Below are 24,239 nucleotides of genomic sequence, written 5' to 3' on the forward strand. Positions count from 1 at the left end.
AAAAGAAATGGATCATCCAGACCAGGGGTGGGCAAACTCGGTCCTGGAGGGCCGGTGTCCTGCACAGTTTAGCTCCAACTCTAATCAAACACACCTGCTTATAGATTTCTAGTGAACCTAAAGACACTGATTAGCATGTTCAGGTGTGTTTGAGTAGTGTTAGAGCTAAACTGTGCAGGACACCGGCCCTCCAGGACCGAGTTTGCCCACCCCTGATCCAGACTGTTACCAGCAACAAGTCTAAAAGCAAGGGTCTGTCATGGTATGGGGCTGTGTCAGTGGCCTTGGCAAAGCTAACTTGCACTTCTGTGATGCACCATTAATGCTGAAAAGCACACAGAGATTTTGGAGCACAATATGCTGCCTTCTCTTCCAGGGACACCCATGTATATTTCAACAAGACAATGCAAAACTACATTACAAAGTCCTGGCTGCTGAGGAAGAGGATACAGCTACTTGACTGGCCCGCCTGCAGTCCCGACCTGTCTCCAATAGAGAATCTGTGGCACATTTTGAAGCGCAAACCGTGACAATGAAGACCCCTTACTGTTGCCCACCTTCAGTCCCTAAACGTCTTTTAAGTGTTGTGAAAAGGAATGGCAACATTACAAAGTGGTAAATGCTTTACTGCTCAGACTATTTTTGAAATGTGTTGCAGAACTTAAATTGAAATATGTTTATTTTGAAAAAAAAAAAAGCCATCTAAACTGAAAATATCTCACAGTGACAGATCGTAAAATATATCAGTGTCATGGTTTTGTCTCAAGATGCACACCGATAATTTGTGTCTATATACATCAGCTGCTTGAATGGCCTGATTTTATTAAGGTCTACCCTAAAACATATACATTCTTCTAGCTCAACTAATTGTCAGTATAGGCCTACTCCAATCAACTTTAAGGCACAGAAATGAAAATCACATCATTATTTACTTTCCCTCACTTGTTCCGGACATTTATGAGTTTGGATTTGAGTCATCTGTTTAAGATACTTTGGAAAATGTTCTACTTTCATAATAGAAAAAAGCCAATGGTTACAGATTTCCAACATTTTTCAAAATATCTTCTTTTGCATTTAACAGAAGAAAGAAACTTTGGTTTGGAACAAGTTGATCTTGCATAGGTGAAACTATCCTACACTCAAAAATTATTTTTTTTTTTGCTGTTTGTTCAAACTACGTATACATAAAACGAGCTGAATCAACACAATTCTTGAGTTTTTTTGTGACAACTTAATTGTTTAAAGTTCAATTCACTTAAATTTGTAAAAAAAAAAGGTTAACTTAATCTAACTTAAAAAAAGGTTAAGTTAATCTATGTGTGTTGAGACAACATGACGGAATTGTGTGGAACCCAGCGCTTTTTTTACAGTGAAACAAACAAACTGGTGAAGACCGAGAATAAAACACAGCTCCACATGCTAATAAAACTATTTTATTGATCCTTTTGATTTTATTGACAATTTGGGAGATATTCTCAGAGGTTACATCCACAATTCTCACGTATACAGTCATAATCCTCTTTGTTTTCCGAGCTTTCCAGCATGTGAGCGACTTCAGCGATCTTACAAAAGCTAAATGCAGATTTCATCTCATCCCACAACACAACAACACACTGAAGCCTTATAATCCACTCCATAAAAACACATTATATAGGTTCTGGAGAAGCAGTTTAAATCACAGAAAACAGGCAAAAATCTTTGAAACGTTCCTCTTGGTGCGTTCTGAAACTAAAGAAAGTGTTTCTGAGTGATCAGAACAGCCCTTTCTGACCCAAAACTGAGCCATTCAATCCATATAGAAAGACATCATGAGCTCAGTTTGACCTACGATCACTAAAATTAAAACTCAACCGTCTGCACAATCCACAAACCAACACACTTCCTAATTCACAACCCTTCTGGAGTAACCGTACACAAAATAAAGAGGGTTTATACACCCCCGTGCTAAGAATATCAGACAGATCACACATGCAATACAAAAAGTAGACCTGTGTAGAAAAAAAAGAAGAAAAAAAAAACAATAACGCTTTATTTGAAGTGGTGGTGTTCATAAGACTGTCATACGAGCTTTATAATCACGGCATGACAGGTCATTAATAAAATGAGATTTCATGCATGCTTATGACTCAGTTTTGTCATTTCAAATGCAAAGTTGACATTGTTTGAGATGTTTTTGTTATGAAGTTAGTAAATAACAAAACCTGTCATAAATCTGTCATAAACATGACATGACACAGGTCATTAATAAAATAAAATTTGATGCATGCTTATGACTCAGTTTTGTCAATTTAAATGCAAAGTTGATGTCAAGTCGTCATGGCAAGGACAGTTTATGATGCATTTATGTCAAGTTGTCATGACAATGACAGGTTATGATGTGCTTATGTCAAGTCGTCATGACAAAGACAGATTATGATTAGTTTATGTCAAGTCGTCATGACAAAGACAGGTTATGATGTGTTTATGTCAAGTTATTATGACAAAGACAGGTTATGATGCGTTTATGTCAAGTTCTTATGACAAAGACAGGTTATGAGGTGTTTATGTCAAGTCGTCATGACAATGACAGGTTATAATGTGTTTATGTCAAGTCGTCATGACAAAGACAGGTTATGATGTGTTTGTTTTGTGTCAAGTTGTCATAACAAAGACAGCTTATAATGTGTTTATGTCAAGTCGTCATGACAAAGACAGGTTATGATGTGTTTATGTCAAGTCTTCATGACAAAGACTGTTTATGATACATTTATAGCAAGTTATCATGACAGAGACAGGTTATGATGCATTTATGTCGAGTCGTCATGACAAAGACAGGTTATGATGTGTTTATGTCAAGTTCTTATGACAAAGACAGGTTATGATGCGTTTATGTCAAGTTCTTATGACAAAGACAGGTTATGATGTGTTTATGTCAAGTCATCATGACAATGACAGGTTATGATGTGCTTATGTCAAGTCGTCATGACAAAGACAGATTATGATGGGTTTATGTCAAGTCGTCATGACAAAGACAGGTTATGATGCATTTATGTCAAGTTGTCATGACAGAGGTTATGAAGTATTTATGTCATTGTAATGACAGACATGTTATGAAGTCTTTATATCACGTTGTCCTGACAAAGACAGGTTATGATGTATTTGTTTATGTCAAGTTGCCATGACAAATACAATGTCCCTGCATTTAAAATGACATAACTGAGCAAATGACATTTAATGACAGTTGTCATAAGCATGCATAAAATCCCCTTCATAATTATGACATGCGTCTTGTCATGATTATAAAGGGACCATGATAGTCTTATCATGTCAATTTGTAACTTTTTGATTTAGTGGCTAACTCGTCTGAAGTTGTACGATCTCGTTCGTACATTTTTGAACGATTTGCTCACCCCCCAATGACAGTTGGGATTAGGGGCGGAATCACAGAAGCCACGCCTTCTTTTAAAAATCGTCACACGACTAAACGAATTACCCACTAAAATGACAAAATGTAAAATAGTTACGTTTCCTTGTAAGATAAGGCTGAACTTATGAACACCCCTTCAAGTAAAGTGCTACCAAAAAAATCTAAAATGTTTATATATTGAATTGGATTGCAGCTGGGGTTATAAAATCAGTAATAAGAATAATAAAAAAACATATTCGGCCCCATTAATCATCCAAACGAATGCAAAATTATCTCTGGTATCAGAAAACACTTGATGCAGATATTCCCTGAAGATACTGAGGGACTGATGATCAGCTGAATCCATACGTGTAGTGCGTCGATATTTAATATTCCTGAAAAAAGGAAATGAATCTAAAATCTACTTAAAAAGTAGCTCTTGATAAATACTCAACTGCAAAACTAATTAAATGCACCAGATGTCAAGAGCACAGAATAGAAAATAGGAATACTGCAGCAGTACATTAAAAAACAACAACAACAACAACATATATGATATGAAACGCTTGTCTACGAATGCAAACGGGAGCATCACACAATAACTACACTGGGAATAACAGTAAAACGCTTCTGAAATAGATTCATATTCACAATGTAAAGCTTTCGACAGACGCAATGCTGCTAGTGATTTGGCAATAAATGTGAGAAATTAAAGCAGGGTCAATCTCATGAGCACACCGAGACATTGGTGATTTTTGATCTGAATTAAAGTCGGGGAAAAAGAGAACTGAATCAACTTAAATAGGTTTATGTTTTTAACGTATTAAAACAGGCGGAAAATGAGAATTATTTTGGTAACAATCCAACCCAGGCTCATTCCGAAAACGTAGTCCCGAGGACGTTTCTGGAGACCGCGAATTATGTAGCCGGAGGTACGTATGGCTGCATTTAGTTTTTTAAGCGAACAGTGCGGGGCGGTATGACGCCGTTTCTTTTAGCGCTCGCCGGCTGACCGCTTACCTTCGTGTGGAGGGCTTTCCCGCCGCAACCAGTTTGTCCGGTTAGCTCGTCCTGTGCGTCGGCGGACTCGAGACGCAGAGAGGAGCTGACCACGACGACCGCATTCGAGTCCGGGGAAGAGCGGTTCCAGAAATCAGGTAAGACTAAAACAGAATCCAAGAAATAAAGCGAAGAGGTTCATAACAGGGTGAGAATGTGGTAAAATCCGAAAACGTGGTAATAAAAATCGGACGAGGGCTTTTCTTTTTCCGGACGGCTTTTGTAAATCGTTGGTTGCGTTTAGGGCGGGCGGGTCAATCGGTAAAATTGGTTGGGTTCGGGGAAGTCAATCATTCAGCCAGTCGGACAGACAGACGTTCGTTCGACAGCGGCCTCTGGTGGGTTCACGCGAGAACAGCGCGGGCGCGAACGGCACTCGGGGGAGACGTCCGAGAAGCCAAAAAGGCGCACACAGCGGCCTCTCGCGGATTCACGAAAACCAAAAACTGCAAAAATACGTACCTCCCAGGACGTATTTCGCGGCCTCCAGAAACGTCCTCGGAACTACGTTTTCAGAATGAGCCTGGGTTGCAACAATCAGACTTTTAGATTGTTGAATTTAATTGTAATTCTCAGTGATGATTCTCTTAGTAAATAAAATAAAATGCTTAAATATTATTTTAAAAATCCAGTCACACTTTAAAATAATGGTTCAATGTAACATCAACATTTACAAATACATTATTAAAATCCAAATGTATGCTTGTTAACATTATTTCATTAACTAACAATGTGAGTTAGCATGAACTAACAATGAACAGCTTTATTTTCATTAACTAGTGTTAACAAAGATGAATAAATACTGTAATGAATGTATTGTTCATTTTTTGTTAATGGTAATAAATAAATTAACTAATGGACCATTATTTTGATGCGTGACCAAAAGTATTAAAGGTCCTAAAATTTATATTTTTGTTAATCTTGAGCCAGATTTATTTTTAGAACTGCCAGTTTATATACTGTACGAAAGATTGCAAAGTGCAGTTCCATAAAAGTAAAAAAAAAAAACTGAATAGCATTCGAAATTGCATAAAATGCACAATTTTGATAGAAAACTCAGGGTTCGATTACAACAACGTACTAAAAAAAAATGTCCAAACAATCCCTCTTCACACAAATCTGTGAAAAAAACACTGTAATTTGTTTGGCAGGCCAGTAGGTGGCGATATATTTTGTAAACACTGTGCGTCTGCATTCTTCAACAATCCGCTTGTTAAGTGTGACGTCACGAGAAGCGGCTTCTGGGTCCAAGCGCTATATCAAACTGAATGCGGAGACTTGACAAATGGTAATAATAAACGTTTACAAAGCGATGTAATACTTTCGAAAATCACGATCACAATATATATACATATACATGCCTAATATCCGATGGCCAGAAAGCGAATAATTTTTTATAAATTGTTTAAATTTTTGTATTTGTGATGCAGCAAGTCCAGAGACTGTTGTGTACACTATGCTTTTTTATAAAATTCACTTTAAAGTGTGACATGACTAAAAAGTGGCCATAAATGAATATTTTCTCAATTCAAATGAGTAGCGGCTTGGACCCGTATTCCATACATCACTGATACGTCACGACTTAACAAGCGGATATGGTGAAGACAAACAATTACTAGGTCATTTATACTGAACGTAATACAAACATAAGCATAACAGCACAGCTATCGCAGAAGCGAATTTTTGTAGTGTGTTGTAGTTATTAATAGTATCATTTTCAAAATCGCGCACTGTTTCTGCATCAATAGCCGGGTTTCCATCCTAACGTAACGCGATTTTAAAGTTTACAAAAACATGTGAAAGTAAATTAGGTTCAAGTTTTTAGAGTGGCTGACTGTAGTATTGGTAACCTAGCAACCAATATTAAACAAAGCAAAAAGTAGGCCTTGATTACACCGAATGCACTTTTTGTGATGAGCGCTGCCTTTTCTGAATGGTTTTCTAATGGCCACAAGCACATTGTGCGCTGCTTATGTGCTTTCCTTTTTTCACCTTGCATTTTAACCACTGTGCCTCGCGTTTTTGTCGTTGCGCTGTGTGTGTCTGAAGCTGAAAAAAGTCAACTCTGAACAGTAAAACCAGGCTACATTAGTCGCATCATTTTTCATAGTCCAATCAAATGAAAGCAGAGGCGGGGTTTCCGTTGGGGTGACTGCAATGTTTGCGTTGTCAAGAAAACTACAAAGACTTTTAAAGATGTAGACTAGCAGTCGCTGTTTCGAGTTATCCAGAGCTGTATGACTTCACAAATCATGAATATCTCATTCAAGAGTTCACACTTAGTTATTGCTTGATAATATTAGCAGGTTTTGACTGCTGCCGGGCAACACGGTGGCTCAGTGGTTAGCACTGTTACCTCACAGCAAGAAAGCCCCTGGTTCGAGTCCCGGCTGAGTTTTATGTTCTCCCCGTGTTGGCGTGGGTTTCCTCCAGGTGCTCTGGATTACCCCACAGTCCAAACACATGCGCTAATTACCTTATTCTCAACGTACGAGTGGGTGCAGTCATTTTAGCTCGAGACGTCCGGTCTCATTCACTTCCATTCATTTTTAAACGTTAAAAACGTCTTACTCGTTTTGCTGCTCAGTGTTGCAAACTGATATTTTCTTATTATAGTATTCTACTTTGTCTGTATTGTTATGCAAACACTTGTTTGTAGAGTAAGTAGTGTGACCGTTTTCTGCCGTTTATTATTCCTAGTCATTTCTCCCATAGACAGCTGAATCGGAAGTTCAAAAACAATCGGAAAAATGAACGCACTTCCGCATTGAAGAATAAGGTCAATAGGGGAACTGATGAACTAAATTGGCTGTAGTGTATGAGTGTGTGTGAATGAGTCTGTATGGGTGTTTCCCAGTACTGGGCTGCCTCTGGAAAGGCATCTGCTGCATAAAACATATGCTGCATAAGTTGGCGGTTCATTCCGCTGTGGCGACCCCTGAAAAGTCAGGGCCTAAGCCGAAGGAAAATGAATAAATGAAGGGCATGCTGTCCCTGAAGAAAACCCTGAGCTTGGAGCTGTTCGAGCCCAGGGCTCCCGCTTGGTCAATGAGCATGTAAGGGGGTTCGAGATCAGGTTGTTCTCAAGAGCTCCCCCTGGTAAACGAGGAAAGAGGTGGATGCTAGACGGGCTGTTTATAGTGAGATTTAAATAATTCTGTTGGCTTGCTAATAATTATAGAAGAGTGACCAGCTGAGATCAATATCAACAGCAGCGCTCACGCACAATACGCATCTGATTCAGTGGTTGCCTAGCAACATAAAAAGCGCAGTGCAGTGCGCCTTACGTTTTCAGAATGAAAAAAGCACGTTGGGTGTGATCGCTAACATTCGCTACGTCAGAGTTTATTATGTTTCCATCTCTCAGTATTCACATTATCCCGCTCACACAAATCTAAAACCACTTCAAATAAGTGTAAAACTTTTGGGGGGGGCAAATTATAAAAATTTATTCGAGATTTGGTGTCTCTCATTTCACATGCGCTACATTAAAATGCGCATTACCACAGGCTGATGGAAACCTGACTGTTGTTGCGTAAACTAAAAGCTTTTACGTTTGGAGTTGAAAATAGTGTCATGTATAAACACTGTAAGGAAAAAAAGGAACTCAAGAATTGTTCAAAAGCGCAGTAATATGGTTGTGTGTTTGTTCATTGGCATAAATGAGCTTTTATACGCGACTGAGCGGCTTCATGAGACTGACCCAGTAAAGCTGGACTCTCTCTGGGTTACCTGTGCAGCTAAACACACATCAGTGTGATCAATCTGAACACACACACACACACACACACACACACACACACGTGTTCCTTGTTCTTATATCTTGGTGGGGACTCTCATAGACATAATGATGTTTCTACTGTACAAGCCATATATTTTATCACCCCTCCCCCAACCATACCCTTAAACCCAACCCAAATCCTTATAATACTTCATTCAGTCTTAATTATAAGCATGGTTTCCTTAATTTTGGTCCCCACGGTGACAGAAGTCCCCATGAGTCTGTGTGCATTCAGCTTTAAGTCCCCACTGGAATATAAAAACAAGTACACACACACACACACACGAACACAGTGCTATTTGATTGGCCAATGCTCGCTTATTTGTTCACAGGCTAAACACTTTGGCTTTGTTCTTTGACTTTGAGAGCACAAATCTGACAGCTAAAAATAGTGAGACTAGAGGAAGAGGCTGATTGAATATATAATATAATATATATATTTATATAAAGAGTCTTTAGTGTGTGTGTGTGCGAGTCTAGAGCCAGGTGAGGAAGGGCTCGCTCTTGTTCAGGACCGACTCCACATCATTGAGGATGGGCATCAGGTCTGTACCCTCCAGGGTGCCCAGGTCCACGTTGGTGCCCGGCATGGAGTCCAAGAAGTCTGGGAAGCGGCTTTGTGGTGGGACGTTCATGCTCACAGGAACCATGTTTTCCCCTGCAGACAGAAGTGACCAGACGTAAGTGAGGAAATGGTCACACTTTAGTTTAGGACACAATTCACGACATTAACAAACCATTAACTAACAATGTTAGCTAAAGGGCACCAATGATGCAAAACCCACTTTTGGAAGCTGTCCACTGTCATATTGCAGTGATATAAGGTTTTTCTTTAAAATAGGACTGAAATTCTAGTGATTTTGAGACCGCAACGTGACATTTCTTCTCCAAAGCCACAGAGGGTTGTGTTTTGATGTGACTTTTCGACTGTTGTAGCTGTGACAATAACCAAACATCTTAGAACGCTTATCACCCAATCAGAATCAAGAGCAGCAGCCCTGTAGTATAATACCACACAATGTTTTTACGGGTGTAAAGGATGGTGGTGTTTTGTACCTGTGTCCATGTCCTCCATGTTGTTGAGGAAGTCTTCAGGAGTGGTCGGGATGCTGTAACAGCCCAAGCCAAGTCCACTGTCTGTGCTCTGCTCCCGCGAGTGATACGGCCCACTGCACACACACACAAGGTTGTTTTTGTAAATTTGGTGAACATAATCCTTAGGTATCCAATGCTTTTATACTTTACAAACTATTTTCTATCCCTCTCCCCCAACACTGGACCTAATCCTCTCTCTAACAGGAAACTGTGTGTAGTTTTACTTTCTGAAAAAAATATCATTCTGTGTGATTTATAAACTTTTTGAAAAATTGGGACTTCGGCAATGTCCTCAGAATTTACCTTCTCCAATAATACCTGTGTAATAACCACTTCATTATACAAGTATGCATCCTGATGTGTCACAAACACTTTTATTACAGATTAATTATAGTGTCTGTGGCCTAACTCAAGCCCCAACCATAATACACATTTGTGTCCTGATATGTCTCAAAAACTTTTATATAAGGTAATGATATTGTCTATGGCCTAACCATAGCCCTAACCCTAACCATAATACACATTTGTGTCCAGATTTGTCACAGACACTTTTATATCAGGTTAATGATAGTGTCTATGGCCTAACCATAGCCCTAACTCCAACCATAATAAACATTTGTGCCCTGATTATGTCATAAACATGTTTATATAAGGTTAATGATATTGTCTATGGCCTAACCATAGCCCTAACCCTAACCATAATACACATTTGTGTCCAGATTTGTCACAGACACTTTTATGTCAGGTTAATGAAAGTGTCTATGGCCTAACCATAGCCCTAACCCTAACCATAATACACATTTGTGTCCTGATATGTCATAAACACGTTTATATAAGGTTAATGATATTATCTATGGCCTAACCCTAGCCCTAACTCCAAGCATAATACACACTTGTGCCCTGATTATGTCATAAACATTTTTATATAAGGTTAATGATATTATCTATGGCCTAACCCTAGCCCTAACCCAAACATAATAGACATTTGTGTCCTGATATGTCCAAAGATTTTATATAAGGTAATGATAGTGTCTATGGCCTAACCGCAGCCCTAACCCCAACCATAATACACATTTGTGTCCTGATATGTCACAAACACTTTTAGATAAGGTTAATGATATTGTCTATGGCCTAACCATGGCCCTAACCCCAATCCTCAAAGAAACAATATTTGTCAAAATTTGTCAATATAGGGCTTCTGCAAAAACAAGTCAATTTCAGACTATATATATTTTTATTTATGTGTGCATATTAGTGCACTGGACTCTTGCCTGTTGAGGAAGGGGTCTGCGCTGTTATTGGGCATGTTTCCGGCGCTCATTGCTGGAGAACCGATAGCTGGAGCCACTGGCGGCAGATTATCAGAGTCCATGGGGAGCTGCCGGAGCGCCACCTCCTGGAGAAACACACACACACACTGTAACCCCAATCACCACAGCCGGATCTGCATTGCAGTTTTCACCTGCTTACACACTAAAACTAAAACTTTCTGGCAATTAGCAAAACAGTCAAAGAGCAAATCACAGCCTAGATTTTCACAACTGTAAGGACATTGTCAACTTTTTAAAAACAATACACACAGTGATTCACAAAACACTTGTATGCACTTTTGACACAGATATTTATCATAATGTTTCTTTGCAATTTCAAACAACACACACATCTGGTTAAACACAGTCACGAAGCGTGCAAACACACTTGTGCAATACAGTAGACACACACCAATCATGTTTAAGCCCTATATTATACATTAGATCTTCATCTCCTGTGCATTCTGTTTTTGCACTATTTCTTACTGTAATTACAATCACCTTTGAAAAAATATGTTCGGTAAAACGACTGAACGACATCCATTCTTGTCTAAGTATCTTATCTCAGATGCAGAAAGGCTAGCTCATGGCTTTATGACTTCTAGGCTGGATTACTGTAATGGCTCGTTTCCACTGACCGGTACGGTACGGTTTGGTTCGGTTTGGTACGGGTCACCTTTATCAGGCTTGCGTTTCCACTAACAAGGGTACCCTTTTGGTGGGCGTGGTGTATGACAGACAGTTTCAGTCGACGTCATTCTCGCTCGAGGAAATGTCTACAATAAAGCTGTACAGGTCACTTACATTTCATATGAGAAGCACTTCTCACAAAACAGATGCTTCATACACATAAATGCTTGTCTATAAATGTTTATTAGTAATTTTTCAATGAACATGAGTTGATTATAACTGCAGATCAATGATAGTGCGAAATAGCCTACTGTAACGTCTGTAATTATATTAAATAACTAAATAAATGAACATATATAGACGCATACAGCCCCTTACAGTCTCCGAAATGTTACCAACTACAGAAGAAATACACACAGCAGACATTTTCGTCCGTATTTAGGTTCAAAACAACACAAAATATAGCCTACAGTCAGTGAAAACCTCTCATCTGTGTCTGTAATCTTCAGCAGCACATGTAGCCTCTGTTAGACAGTAATTCCGTCAATCTGAGTTCATATTAGTTCAAAAGGTGAAGATAATAAGTTAGTTATACATGGCATTTTGTTCATGTTTGCTGAAAAAAAAATGTGCTCCTTTTTTTCCGGCTTCTCCTTTGTTTCTTCACGCTTCGCTCTCGCGTTTGTCAGTGTCTGACAGGATCGGGTTTTAAAAGCACGTCAATAATCAAGCGCAGGTAATTATTATCAGCTCAAGAAGTTTGTTATTTCAGATATAATGTTAGAGACGCGCGCGAACGCTAGCAAGAAAGCGAAACCGCTCGCGCCTCAGACTGCCTCGTAAAAAACTACGGGGCACAGGGTAAATCTGCTCTTCTTCTTGGCTTTGTGGATGTTTATCAAGACGACGACAAGGTTTGTTTGAGCCCAGGTCGACCATGGCTCGTTATTATATGTATAAATCATTCCGCTGTAATGTCTCGGCTCGTCGGCTGTGTATTTCAAACATGGCGGGTTTTTTGTTTTCATTCTGGCTTGTTGCGTAAGCGAATGACGTATCTCTGTAAACCAATAGCGTTCAGCTGCGCGTCTAGTTCCGCCTTTTGGTACCCTTTCTCGTCTTTGGTACCCTTTCGAAAGGGTGCCGAAAAAGTGGTACGGTACGGTTCGGTTCAGTACGCTTTTTGACAGTGGAAACGGCTATAAAAGCGTACCAAACCAAACCGAACCGTACCGTACCACTCAGTGGAAACGGGCCATAATGCTCTGTTCATTCAAACTGTATCATTTGCATGTTTTTAAGGCCTGAGAGAAATTTTACATTTACAAAACCTAACTCAATACCTAAACAACCTTAATATCTAATAACATGGAATAAGCTAGGAGTTTATTGAAGCAAAAGTCATAGTTAATAGTTGGTCAATAGCAGGAAGTGAGCCTTAAAGTAAAGGGTGACTATAAATTCTTTCCAAGTTGTGCAATTCAATTATCTGGTGAAATTGTATAGATGCGTTATATTGCAGAAAAGTAAAATATCACAGTGTCAGATACTTCCAGCATCGGTCAGTCCTACTTCTTACCTATAAAGCTTTAAATAATCTAGCTCCTGTTTATCTAACCCACCTTCTGTGTCGCTACAATCCAATCCGCTCTTTAATATCTCAAAACTCAGGGCTTCTGGTATTACACAGAATAGCAAAGTCTACTCAAGGAGGTCGAGCCTTCTCATATATGGCTCCTAAACTCTGGAATAGCCTTCCTGATAATGTCCAGGCACAGACACACTCTCTCAGTTCAAAACTAGATTAAAGACCTTTCTTAGATCTTTTTAGTAAAGCAAACAAACAATGCATCACATAAATGCATTGACAAGCACAAAATTGCATATCTATTATTAGATAATAACTTTGATTGTAACTTTAACTTAATTTCCCATAATATTTTCCAATATATTAGGTTAATAATTCAGACTTCAACTGTATACTGTTCACTTCAGAGTGAATACAGTTCCCGAATTCTCGACTGTGTGTAGATACAGGTTTATATGGTTTACAGGGACATGAAGTCGTATGATGACATGGGTATATGACTTAGTTGTACTCTGTTAAGCTGGTTATCAAGGATTCGCCTCATAATTCTAAACGCTGAAAAAATTATATTTAATGGGGAATTTTGGCATTCAAGATTTCCCCTACGTTTCCTGTGAGGTTAAAGTAAAATTCAGGGCTTCTGGTAGTACCTAGAATAGCAAAGCTCACTAAAGGAGGTCGAGCCTTCTTATTTATGGCCCCTAAACACTGGAATAGCCTTCCTGATAATGTCCGAGGCTCAGACAGATTGTTTTAGTAAAGCATACACACATTGCATCACATAAATGCATTGAAAAACCATAAACTTTCATGTTTATACAGCTGAAGTCAGAATTTTTAGGCCCCCTTATGTCTGATAATATTTTTTCTTTTGGAGAAAGTTTTATTTGTTTTATTGCGGCTAGAATAAAAGAAGTTTTAAATTTTTTAAAAAACATTTTAAGGTCAAAATTATTAGCCCCTTTAGGCTATATTTTTTCTAATAGTCTACAGAACAAACCATCATTATACAATAACTTGCCTAATTACCCTAACCTGCCTAGTTACCCTATTTAACCTAGTTAAGCCTTTAAATGTCTCTTTAAGCTGTATAGAAGTGTCTTGAAAAGTATCTAGTCAAATATTATGTGCTGTTATCATGGTGTTCAGGAGGACTAATAATTCTTATTCAGCTGTATATATACATATATCTGAGTGTGTCTGTGAGCATGAGTTTGAGGGTGGAGTGTGTTCGCAGAAACAGCTGCATTAAAACTATCCAGGACATCCAGCAGCAGAAACCAGAGGCTGAATCATCTTTTTAAACCTCCTTTTTCAGTCTCAGTGCACAAACAGCATGTGCTCTGGCATAAAAACATGTCAATCATCACAAGCGGAGTTAATGGAGTCAGCAGAGAGTCAGAGAGGCTGAAGATAAACACTTTCTGTGTGAGGTCTTTCTCAAGCGCTGATTTATGCTGCTGAACATCAGGACCAGCAGGGGGCGCCACTGTGAAACACGCCATATTAAAACTGACCTATGTGATGGAACTCATTTATATTTTGCCCTATGTCTCCCTTTTGGAAACAAACACTTCTTTTTGGCATATTTATATATTATATTTAATAGACAGACAAGAGATGTTCAGCTTTTTCTTATTTCAGATTTACAATTTTCAGTTTCCATTTCAGCAAGTCATTTATTCTTAGTTAATTTTACATTTATACTTAATTTTTAGCTTTAGCAATTTAGCCAATGCGACATTTATCATTTTTAACACTTGACTTACCAGCATTACTAGAAATAAAAAATTAATATACAATATGAAATGAATTTATACATAATAATAATCATTCATTTTCCTTCAGCATAGTCTCTTATTTATCAGGGGTTGCCACAGTGGAATGAACCGCCAACTATTCTAGCATATGTGTTACACAGCGGATGCCCTTCCAGCTGCAACCAATAACTGGGAAACACCCATACACACTCATTCTCACACACACACACACACTCATACACTATGGCCAATTTAGTTCATCAATTCCCCTATAGCGCATGTGTTTGGACTGTGGGGGAAACCAAAGCACTCGGAGGAAACCCAAGGGGAGAACATGCAAACTCCACACAGAAATGCCAACTGACTCAGCAGGGACTCAAACCAGCGACCTTCTTGCTTTGAGACAACAGTGCCAACCACTGAGCCACACCTTTATACATAATATTTATATATATATATTTCTATAATATCATATAAAATAATAATTTATGTGTATCATACATATTTAAAATAAATAAAAACATTTTTAAAAACAATATTTATACATAATATCAATAATAATATTGCTTGATTATTTAATTTAAACTGTAGTTAGGGTTAAACTTTGTTCTGAACTATGTTTCCTGGTTAATTGCAGTCGCGACTCCACATAGAAGATCCTGCGATGTGACTATTGAAGATTCACACACTACGATATCGATGCTGAAACCATATATTATGCAGCTCTAGTATGTATAAATAACAGTATACAATAGGGGAAATGAGTATTAAACACATTGTCAACTGTTTTCCTGGGAATAATATTTCTTAAGGAGCTGTTGACATGAGACTGAACCAGATTTTGGTAAAAACCCAAACAACACACCTAAAAACAAAGCAAAACAAGAGAAATCTCACGTGCACTGCTTAGGTGTGAGTTTTTCACAGACTTCAACAGAGTGTCAAAATCTTGATGGTTCTGTAGGTCTCGTCTATCAAATCTGAGCTTTATCTTGTATGTTCTATCGGATTGGTGTCAGGTAATTGGCTGGGCCATTCTACAGCTTGATTTTCTTTCTCTGAAAGCATTTGAGAGTTTCCTCGGCTGTGTTTTGGATCATTGTCTTGCTGAAATGTCCACCCTGGGTTCATCTTCATCCTCCTGCTCATGTAGATGTTGGACTGAAGCAGCTGATATTCATTTACGCTGAAGAAGGGCAGAGGGTTGCTGAAGAACTACTGAGAGATTTCAGCTGCTGTCTGGGCTTTCCATGTCTTTCCACACCTTCCTTTCTTCATGTGTTCAATATCTTTTTCCCTGCATCATTTCATTTCATTACACAGAACTTATTTTCTGTTTTGTTTGCATATATGTTTGTCTTTGGTTGTTGTCAACATCTGGTGGAAATATCAAGTCAACAGCACCTTTAGAAATCTGAGAAAAATGATGACGTGTTCAATACTTAATTCCCCCACTGCATGTGTGTTGTATGTAGCGCATTCACCTGTCGCATGAGCTCCTCCTGTCTCCTCTGGATGCGCTCTCTCTCCATCTGGATGCGCTGGAGCCTCATCTTCTGCTGGTGCTGCTGCGCGCTCAGGTTCATCATGGGCTGAGAGCTCTGCTGCTGAGGGCCCTGCACCGGGACCTGCACCGGGACCTGCTGCTGCTGCTGGAGGTGCTGCTGCTGCGCCTGCTGGTGCGCCTGCTGGTTCAGCACTGCACAAACACACAACATACACAACACACGTCACTGACATGCAATTCAAAATGGAAAACCCACTGAAGCCATATTTGATCACACTGAAGCCATATTTTTAACACTGCAGCTATATTTGTTTACACTGCAGCCATATTTGTTTACACTGCAGCCATATTTATTTGTTTACACTGAAGCCATATTTCTTAACACTGCAGCCATATTTGTTTACACTGCAGCCATATTTGTTTACACTGCAGCCATATTTATTTCTTCACACTGAAGCCATGTTTGTTTACACTGCAGCCATGTTTGTTTACACTGCAGCCATGTTTATTTGTTTACACTAAAGCCATGTTTGTTACATTGAAGCCATGTTTGTTTACACTGCAGCCATGTTTATTTGTTTACACTGAAGCCATGTTTGTTTACACTGCAGCCATGTTTGTTCACACTGAAGCCATATCTGTTTACACTGAAGCCATATTTATTTGTTACACTGCAGCCATGTTTGTTTACACTGGAGTCATATTTGTTTACACTGAAGCCATGTTTGTTAACACTAAAGCCATGTATGTTTACACTGAAACCATGTTTATTTGTTACACTGTAGCCATGTTTGTTTACACTGAAACCATGTTTATTTGTTTACACTGAACCATGTTTATTTGTTTACACTGTAGCCATATTTATTTGTTTACACTGCAGTCATGTTTGTTTATACTGGAGTCCATATTGTTTTACACTGAAGCCATGTTGTTTACATTGAAGCCATGTTGTTTACACTGAAGCCATGTTTGTTCACACTGCAGCTATGTTTTGTTTACACTGCAGCCATATCTGTTTACACTGAAGCCATATTTATTTGTTTTACACTGCAGCCATGTTGTTTACACTGGAGACATATTTTGCTTACACTGAAGCCATGTTTGTTAACACTAAGCCATGTTTGTTTACACTGAACCATGTTTATTTGTTTACACTGTAGTCATGTTTGTTTACACTGAAACCATGTTTATTTGTTTACACTGTAGTCATGTTTGTTTACACTGTAGCCAAGTTTGTTTACACTGAAACCACGTTTATTTGTTTACACTGTAGTCATGTTTGTTTACACTGCAGCCATGTCTGTTTACACTGAAGCCATATTTATTTGTTTACACTGCAGCCATGTTTGTTTACACTGAAGTCATATTTGTTTACACTAAAGCCATGTTTATTTGTTTACAAGCGAAGTGAATTGTCTTTCACAGTGGAGGTGGACAGCACTGCGCTATGAAACTCATTCAGTTTCAATCCGTGATGCAAAAGCCGGCTGTTGCTGAGCCGACCAAATGCCACGCTCAAAGATCAAAATAGGTCAATATTCGGCTCTGTGGATATTCCACTCATGTACACATATACTTATATATGCATCAATTATGGAATGGCCTCCGTCTTAATATCTGAAATGCACATTTATTTAAGCTTGTTTTAATTGATGGGTTATAGGGTATATGCCGAGCTAGGTGTTTCCCATACTGATAAACTTCCATTGACCTGTATTATGAGTTTTTTCCATTTTATCGGTTTCTTTTACAGCATCGATGTTGTAATGTAATCAATACAATTAGATAAACAGACTTTGGCATTCATTCAGTTGCTCAAGCGTAAAACGAGACAAAAAGCAGTTTTGCTCGCACTCGCCCGTCAGAATTGGCAGGCTAGCGCAGAAGCTCCATTGAATATACTGGGGTAAATAAATGCTCATATTATAAAGACATGGTGGGGGGAAATGTAATTTAATGCAGTGCTTCTTTTACAATCTGAGACCCACTTATATCGGATATCATTCAGCCAGATCGCTGATTTTTAAAGAAAACAGACCTTAAACGCGCCGATTTTGCATTGGCATTCAGTTCACCGGAAACGATTAACCCAGGTTACCGGCAAATTAAAAGTCCTATTAGCATGCTTCGGCATATACCCCATTGTGTACTGTTTTCATATTTTGTACTTTATTTATTATTATTTTATGTGTTTAATATCTTCTATTGTAGTGATTTGGGTTTTAGATAAGCACAATACAAATAAAATTCATTATTATTATTATTATTATTATTAACAACCAAACATGCTTACCGGAAAAACTAAGTCTGCCTCAAATAACTTGCTTTCCTTTTGGTAACATCAAAAAGGTTTTTGAGTTAAGTAAACAAAATATAATATTTTTATTCAACCAAATATACTAATAAAAACAAATTTTTCTATTTCACTAGATATTTTGCAGATATTAGCCATTAAAAAAATTGCAAGATAAAAAATATACAAACATTATAATATTATTATCTAATTACTAATATTATCTGATACTTAATTTTATGAATACTTTTTCATAATCATTTTTTAAAGTATTTCCTATAATATTATAATAAAGTTTGTTTTATTTCGGCGAGAATAAAAGCAGATTTTAATTGTTTTAAAGTCATTTTAAGGTCAATATTATTAGCCCCCTTAAGCAATATTTCTTTTGGATTGTCTACAGCACTGTTTCCCAACCCTGTTCCTGAAGGCACACTAACAGTACACAATTTAATTCTCTCCCTAATCAAACACACCTGAAACAACTCATCAGAACATTAGAAGAGACTCCAAAACCTGAAGTTAATGGGTCAGAAAAGGGAGACATCCAAAATATGAACTGTTGGTGTGCCTCCAGGAACAGGGTTGGGAAACACTGGTCTACAGAACAAACCACTGTTATACAATGACTCGCCTAATTACTGTAATGTTAACCTGGTTAAGCCTTTAAATGTCACTTTAAGCTGAATACTAGTATCTTGAAAAATATCTAGTCAAATATCATTTACTGGCATCATGGCAAAGATAAAAGAAATCAGCTATTAGACATGAGTTATTAAAACTATTATGTTTAGAAATGTGTTGAACAAAAATCGTCTCTCCATTAAACAGAAATTGAGAAAAAACATAAACAGGGGGGCTAATAATTCTGACTTTAAATATATATATATGATCATATATAGCCATATTTGAACACTTTTGCAGTATGTGGAAATATATGTTGCATATATGACATATATTTTACATATGTGACATCCAAACATGAACTAGCACGTCATATACAGCATGTAATTTATTATATTGCCATACATCAGATTTCTATATATACAACAAGAGTTCTTCAGCTAATACTCTGCTCAGCTCCTGAGAAGAAAGAGAGCGTATGTGTGTGTGTTTGTGACCCCATGAGCTGTGTGTATCAGTGTGTGTGTGTGTGGTTGTGGTGTGTTATCTGTCGGGTAAACCACTTTCACATGGATGAGAACATTCCTGTAAAAGCCAGATGTGCGCTGAAAGAGTTGTGGGAGACGACACAAACAAAGCTCTCCAGATCACGGCAGCAGCTCGAGCTCATTCCCTGATTAATGTGCAGCTTATTTCAAAATAAAAAAAAGGCTATCGTGAAGTACGTGGCACCACGCAAGATGATCAAGAAAAGCCTCTGTTTTCAGTTCTGTATTAATTCGTATTAATTCTAAATTTGATTTTAACTCTTGCTTCATGAAGAGAAAAGCCTTTATAATACGCTTGATAGGAACACAGCTTTTCTCTTTTCCTTAAAAGGCTCATTTACAGCTCTGCTAAAGTTAGATAGCTTAGTTATACTGTGTTTGACATCCATTCAGCTGATCTCCGGGTTTGCACTTTTAGCTTAGCTTAGCATAAATCATTGAATCAGATTAGACCGTTAGCATCTAGCTCAAAAACGACCAGAGTTTTGATCATTTTCCTGTTTAAATATCGACTACTCTTGATAGGAACACAGCTTTTCTCTTTTCCTTAAAAGGCTCATTTTACAGCTCTGCTAAAGTTAGATAGCTTAGTTATACTGTGTTTGAATCCATTCAGCTGATCTCCGGGTTTGCACTTTTAGCTTAGCTTAGCATAAATCATTGAATCAGATTAGACCGTTAGCATCTAGCTCAAAAACGACCAGAGTTTGATCATTTTTCCTGTTTAAATATCGACTACTCTTGATAGGAACACAGCTTTTCTCTTTTCCTTAAAAGGCTCATTTTACAGCTCTGCTAAAGTTAGATAGCTTAGTTATACTGTGTTTGAATCCATTCAGCTGATCTCCGGGTTTGCACTTTTAGCTTAGCTTAGCATAAATCATTGAATCAGATTAGACCGTTAGCATCTAGCTCAAAAACGACCAGAGTTTTGATCATTTTCCTGTTTAAATATCGACTCTGCTGTATTTTGTGTATTAAGACTGACAGAAAATGAAAAGTTGTTATCTTCTAGGCTGATATGGCAAGAACTAAACTCTCATTCTGGCGTAACAATCAGGAAACATTGAAACTGAAGCAGCACAATGATATTATGCAGCAGCTGAAAATAGTTAACTAGATAATATTGTGTGCTCAAGTTTCTTGATTATTGTTAATGAATCTTATTAATGATCTGGTAACGTTTCCCTGCTCACAGTTAGAAACTTTCCCAATGATTATTTGATGTATTTCTTGTGGAGTTCATTCAAGCCTTTCCGCAAATGACGAGTCACATGCACGCACATTTAACTTTGCACTGTTTTTGCACTGCAAATGTGACAGGATTAATGTTAATACCCACTGCTGTGTGAACATCCGTTATGTTAAAGTACAAAATAAACCTGATTTAACGTCCACAAACTGGGATTGAAGCATCTTCTGTTATAATTGTACTGACATGCGACTGAGGTGATAAAAACGGTAAAATCGATGTAATTGATTGATGATCACAGAGCGCTGAACAGATCTTTTAATCCCGGTTGCTTCCCGCACGTCCGTCTTGTTGATATGATTATACGTGTACTACGGAGACATGTCAATCAATTTGGTGGGTGGGGAAACCGCACTTATACGTCACGTTGCGGTGGACATGAAATGGGAGAGATTTGGATCCTATTTAACATCAGGAATTAAAAAAAAGAGACTTTTTGTGTTTATATCAGCCCAATAGGATTGTGGACACACTTATACTACACATAGTTCTGTCCAACAGCTTACAAAAGCTGATTTTCATCATAGGTGCCCTTAATAGCAGAAGTAAAATGACACAAAGTGAGGAGAGCGAGAGAGAGAGAGAGAGCTGAGAGAGATGAAGAGAGAGAGAGGAGAGGAGAGAGAGAGAGAGAGAGAGAAGTGTTTCTATAACTAAACAGAACTACCAGAATCCTAAAACTCATTCATTCATTGTCTTTTCGGCTTAGTGCCCTTTATTAATCTGGGGTCGCACAGCGGAATGAACCGCCAACTTATCCAGCATATGTTTCACGCAGTGGATGCCCTTCCAGCCGCAACCCATCACCGGTAAACATCCATACACACTCATTCACACTAGAGACACATGTGTTAAGATTATTATAGCTTATAATCGTAATTATAATCTATAAATAAGGTTATAGAATTAAGATGTCTGTCATGTCATCATATTTTATAAAGTCACGACCACAAAAATACACAAAAAACCTGTCTTTTTTGTAATATACAGTTGAAGTCAGAATTATTCGCCCCCCCCTTTGATTTTATTTTCTTTTTTAAATGTTTCCCAAATGATGTTTACACAGTAAGGAAATTTTAACAGTATGTCTGATAATATTTTTTCTTCTGGAGAAAGTCTTATTTGCTTTATTTCAGCTAGAATAAAATTTATTTTTTTAAAGCCATTTTAAGGTCAATATTATTAACCCCTTCAAGCTATAGTTTTTTCAATAGTCTACAGCAGTGTTTCCCAACCCTGTTCCTGAAGGCACACCAACAGTACACATTTTCAACCTCTCCCTAATCAAACACACCTGAATCAACTTATCATAACATCAGAAGAGACTCCAACACCTAAAGTTAATGGGTCAGAAAAGGGAGACATCCAAATATGTACTGTTGGTGTGCCTCCAGGAACAGGGTTGGGAAACACTGGTCTACAGAACAAATCATCGTTATATAATAACTTTCCTAATTACCCTAACCCCCCTAGTTAACCTAATTAACCAAGTTAGGCCTTTAAATGTCACTTTAAGCTGTATAGAAGTGTCTTGAAGAATATCTAGTCAAATATTATTTACTGTCATCATGGCAAAGATTAAATAAATCAGTTATTAGAAATGAGTTATTAAAACTATTATGTTTAGAAAAAAATCATCTCTCAGTTAAACAGAAATTAGGGAAAAAAAACAGGGTGCCTAATAATTCAGGGGGGATAATAATTCTGATTTCAACTGTATGTCTATGACCAGCAAGACTAGCATACCAGCATCAAAACACATGCTGTTTTTTTTTTTGTGGGGACTCTGGTCTCTAAATGTGTCTGGGGTTAATAGACTAGTCAATAAGTGACAGTTTATCTTGTTAACAACATGTCTGGTCTTGTCTGCAGAGCAATTCCATGTAAATGTCAACCTTGCCATGAAAAAATAAAGTTATCACCAAAATAGTTTTTTGTGTCTGCTTGTATTGTTCAGTAATGTAATAATGACTCTGTCAGTGTTTTCAAGCAGTTATATTTGATTCAGCAAAGTCACACAAGTGCCAATTTGACATCTGTCACATCCATAAGCAAGCTTTACTCTCATAAATGCAGAAATGTCCAATCAAATCAACTCAATCATGTTTGTTCAGTAGAGAGCAGCTCTTCTCCTGTTGATGAGCATTATTTCTGTTGGGTTGTGCAGTTTCAAAGTGTGTTGTAGACTGTAAACTCACAGACTTTTCTGCCCACATCATCCATAACGCATGTTTATTTCCCTCATTTACAATATTAAACATGTTTACAGACTGATATTTGTCTGATCCCAGAACTCTGTGCTTAGTAGTTTTGGAGAATATAAACAGATGCTTCAATATAATGTGAACATACTTTCATACTGAGATCTTAATGCAAATGCTACATCCAAAAATCTGGAATTAGTCTCAAATCTCCAACCCAGAGTTTAAGTAAATCACCTCTCAAACATGTTAAAGAATCAATCAAAATTAAAAAAAAGCCCATGATTCTCTGCGCGTATCGCAGCTCTACTATAAATGGCTTTCTGTCGGAGAGGCTTACGTAACGCACAAGTGAACGGATTCATACTGGCACTAAACCAATTTCCTCGTCAGACTAAAATGCAGTGATTTTCCAGACCTGCTGTGGACAATTTCAGCCAATCAATAGTGCGGTGAGCGGGAAGACGACACATTATGGTAAACCAGGTCAAAAAGTCAACACTTTATCAACACATCTGCATTATGCATGCAAACCGGTCTCTAATAATGAAATAAACACCATTAATCAGCAAGCAGGAGCCGAGGATTGTCACGGTTTGCTTGCTTTAGAAGATTTGCAAACATCAAAAGGATCCTCGAGGTAAGGCTGGTGTTATGGATGAGGTGGAGGATTTGGCAAGCGAGCGAGTGAGGAGAAGGAAAGATGGACTTATATGGCCAGATGAAGAGGAAACCTTTGATACACACTGAAAAAGATCTGTTTTTTGGGGGATTCACAAGTGTTTTCAGTGGTGGTGAACTGCATAATGGGATGTTGATCTCTGCTCTTGCCACTTTTGATGCTGTAAATTCAACTCTAAAGTTTAACAAAGTGACTATCATTGACATGTTAGTCGTTTGAAATAATATGACCTTCTGCAGATTTCATAATGTCAAATTTAAGACTTTTTAAGACCTTTTTAAGATCATTAAGTATTAAATGTAAGACCTATAATATCACAATATCAAAAACACTTGTACACATAAAGAGAAAATGCTAAATCACAAAATCAATGGTAAAATAAATGTATTCAAATTGAACAGTAATAAAGACAGGCTAGATGTACCATTGAGCTACAGAAAAAACAAACAAACAAACATCTTAAGGCTGATTTATACTTTCGCCTGGCGCCGCATCGCGCACCTCACGAAACGGACGAGGCTTTT

At 37.9% G+C, this 24,239-nt stretch overlaps 1 protein-coding gene across 2 annotated transcripts in view; it reads right to left on the minus strand.

Moving 5' to 3' along the window:
- Positions 1 to 1,417: 1,417 nt before the first annotated feature.
- wwtr1 (WW domain containing transcription regulator 1) overlaps positions 1,418 to 24,239 on the minus strand; it is an 87,312-nt gene continuing 64,490 nt past the window's right edge. The window contains exons 3-6 of one of the 2 annotated variants that reach the window (XM_056448370.1): positions 16,093 to 16,307; positions 10,592 to 10,713; positions 9,282 to 9,394; positions 1,418 to 8,883 (exon numbers count right to left, since the gene is read on the minus strand). In XM_056448370.1, the coding sequence (XP_056304345.1) occupies positions 8,702 to 8,883; positions 9,282 to 9,394; positions 10,592 to 10,713; positions 16,093 to 16,307 (632 nt within the window). In that variant the 3' untranslated portion in view covers positions 1,418 to 8,701. Of the gene's footprint in view, positions 8,884 to 9,281; positions 9,395 to 10,591; positions 10,717 to 16,092; positions 16,308 to 24,239 lie in introns of both variants that reach the window. The other variant, XM_056448369.1, reaches the window with a different exon arrangement.

This window comes from Danio aesculapii, chromosome 22, assembly GCF_903798145.1.
Source record: "Danio aesculapii chromosome 22, fDanAes4.1, whole genome shotgun sequence".
Classification (NCBI taxonomy): Eukaryota; Metazoa; Chordata; class Actinopteri; order Cypriniformes; family Danionidae; genus Danio; species Danio aesculapii.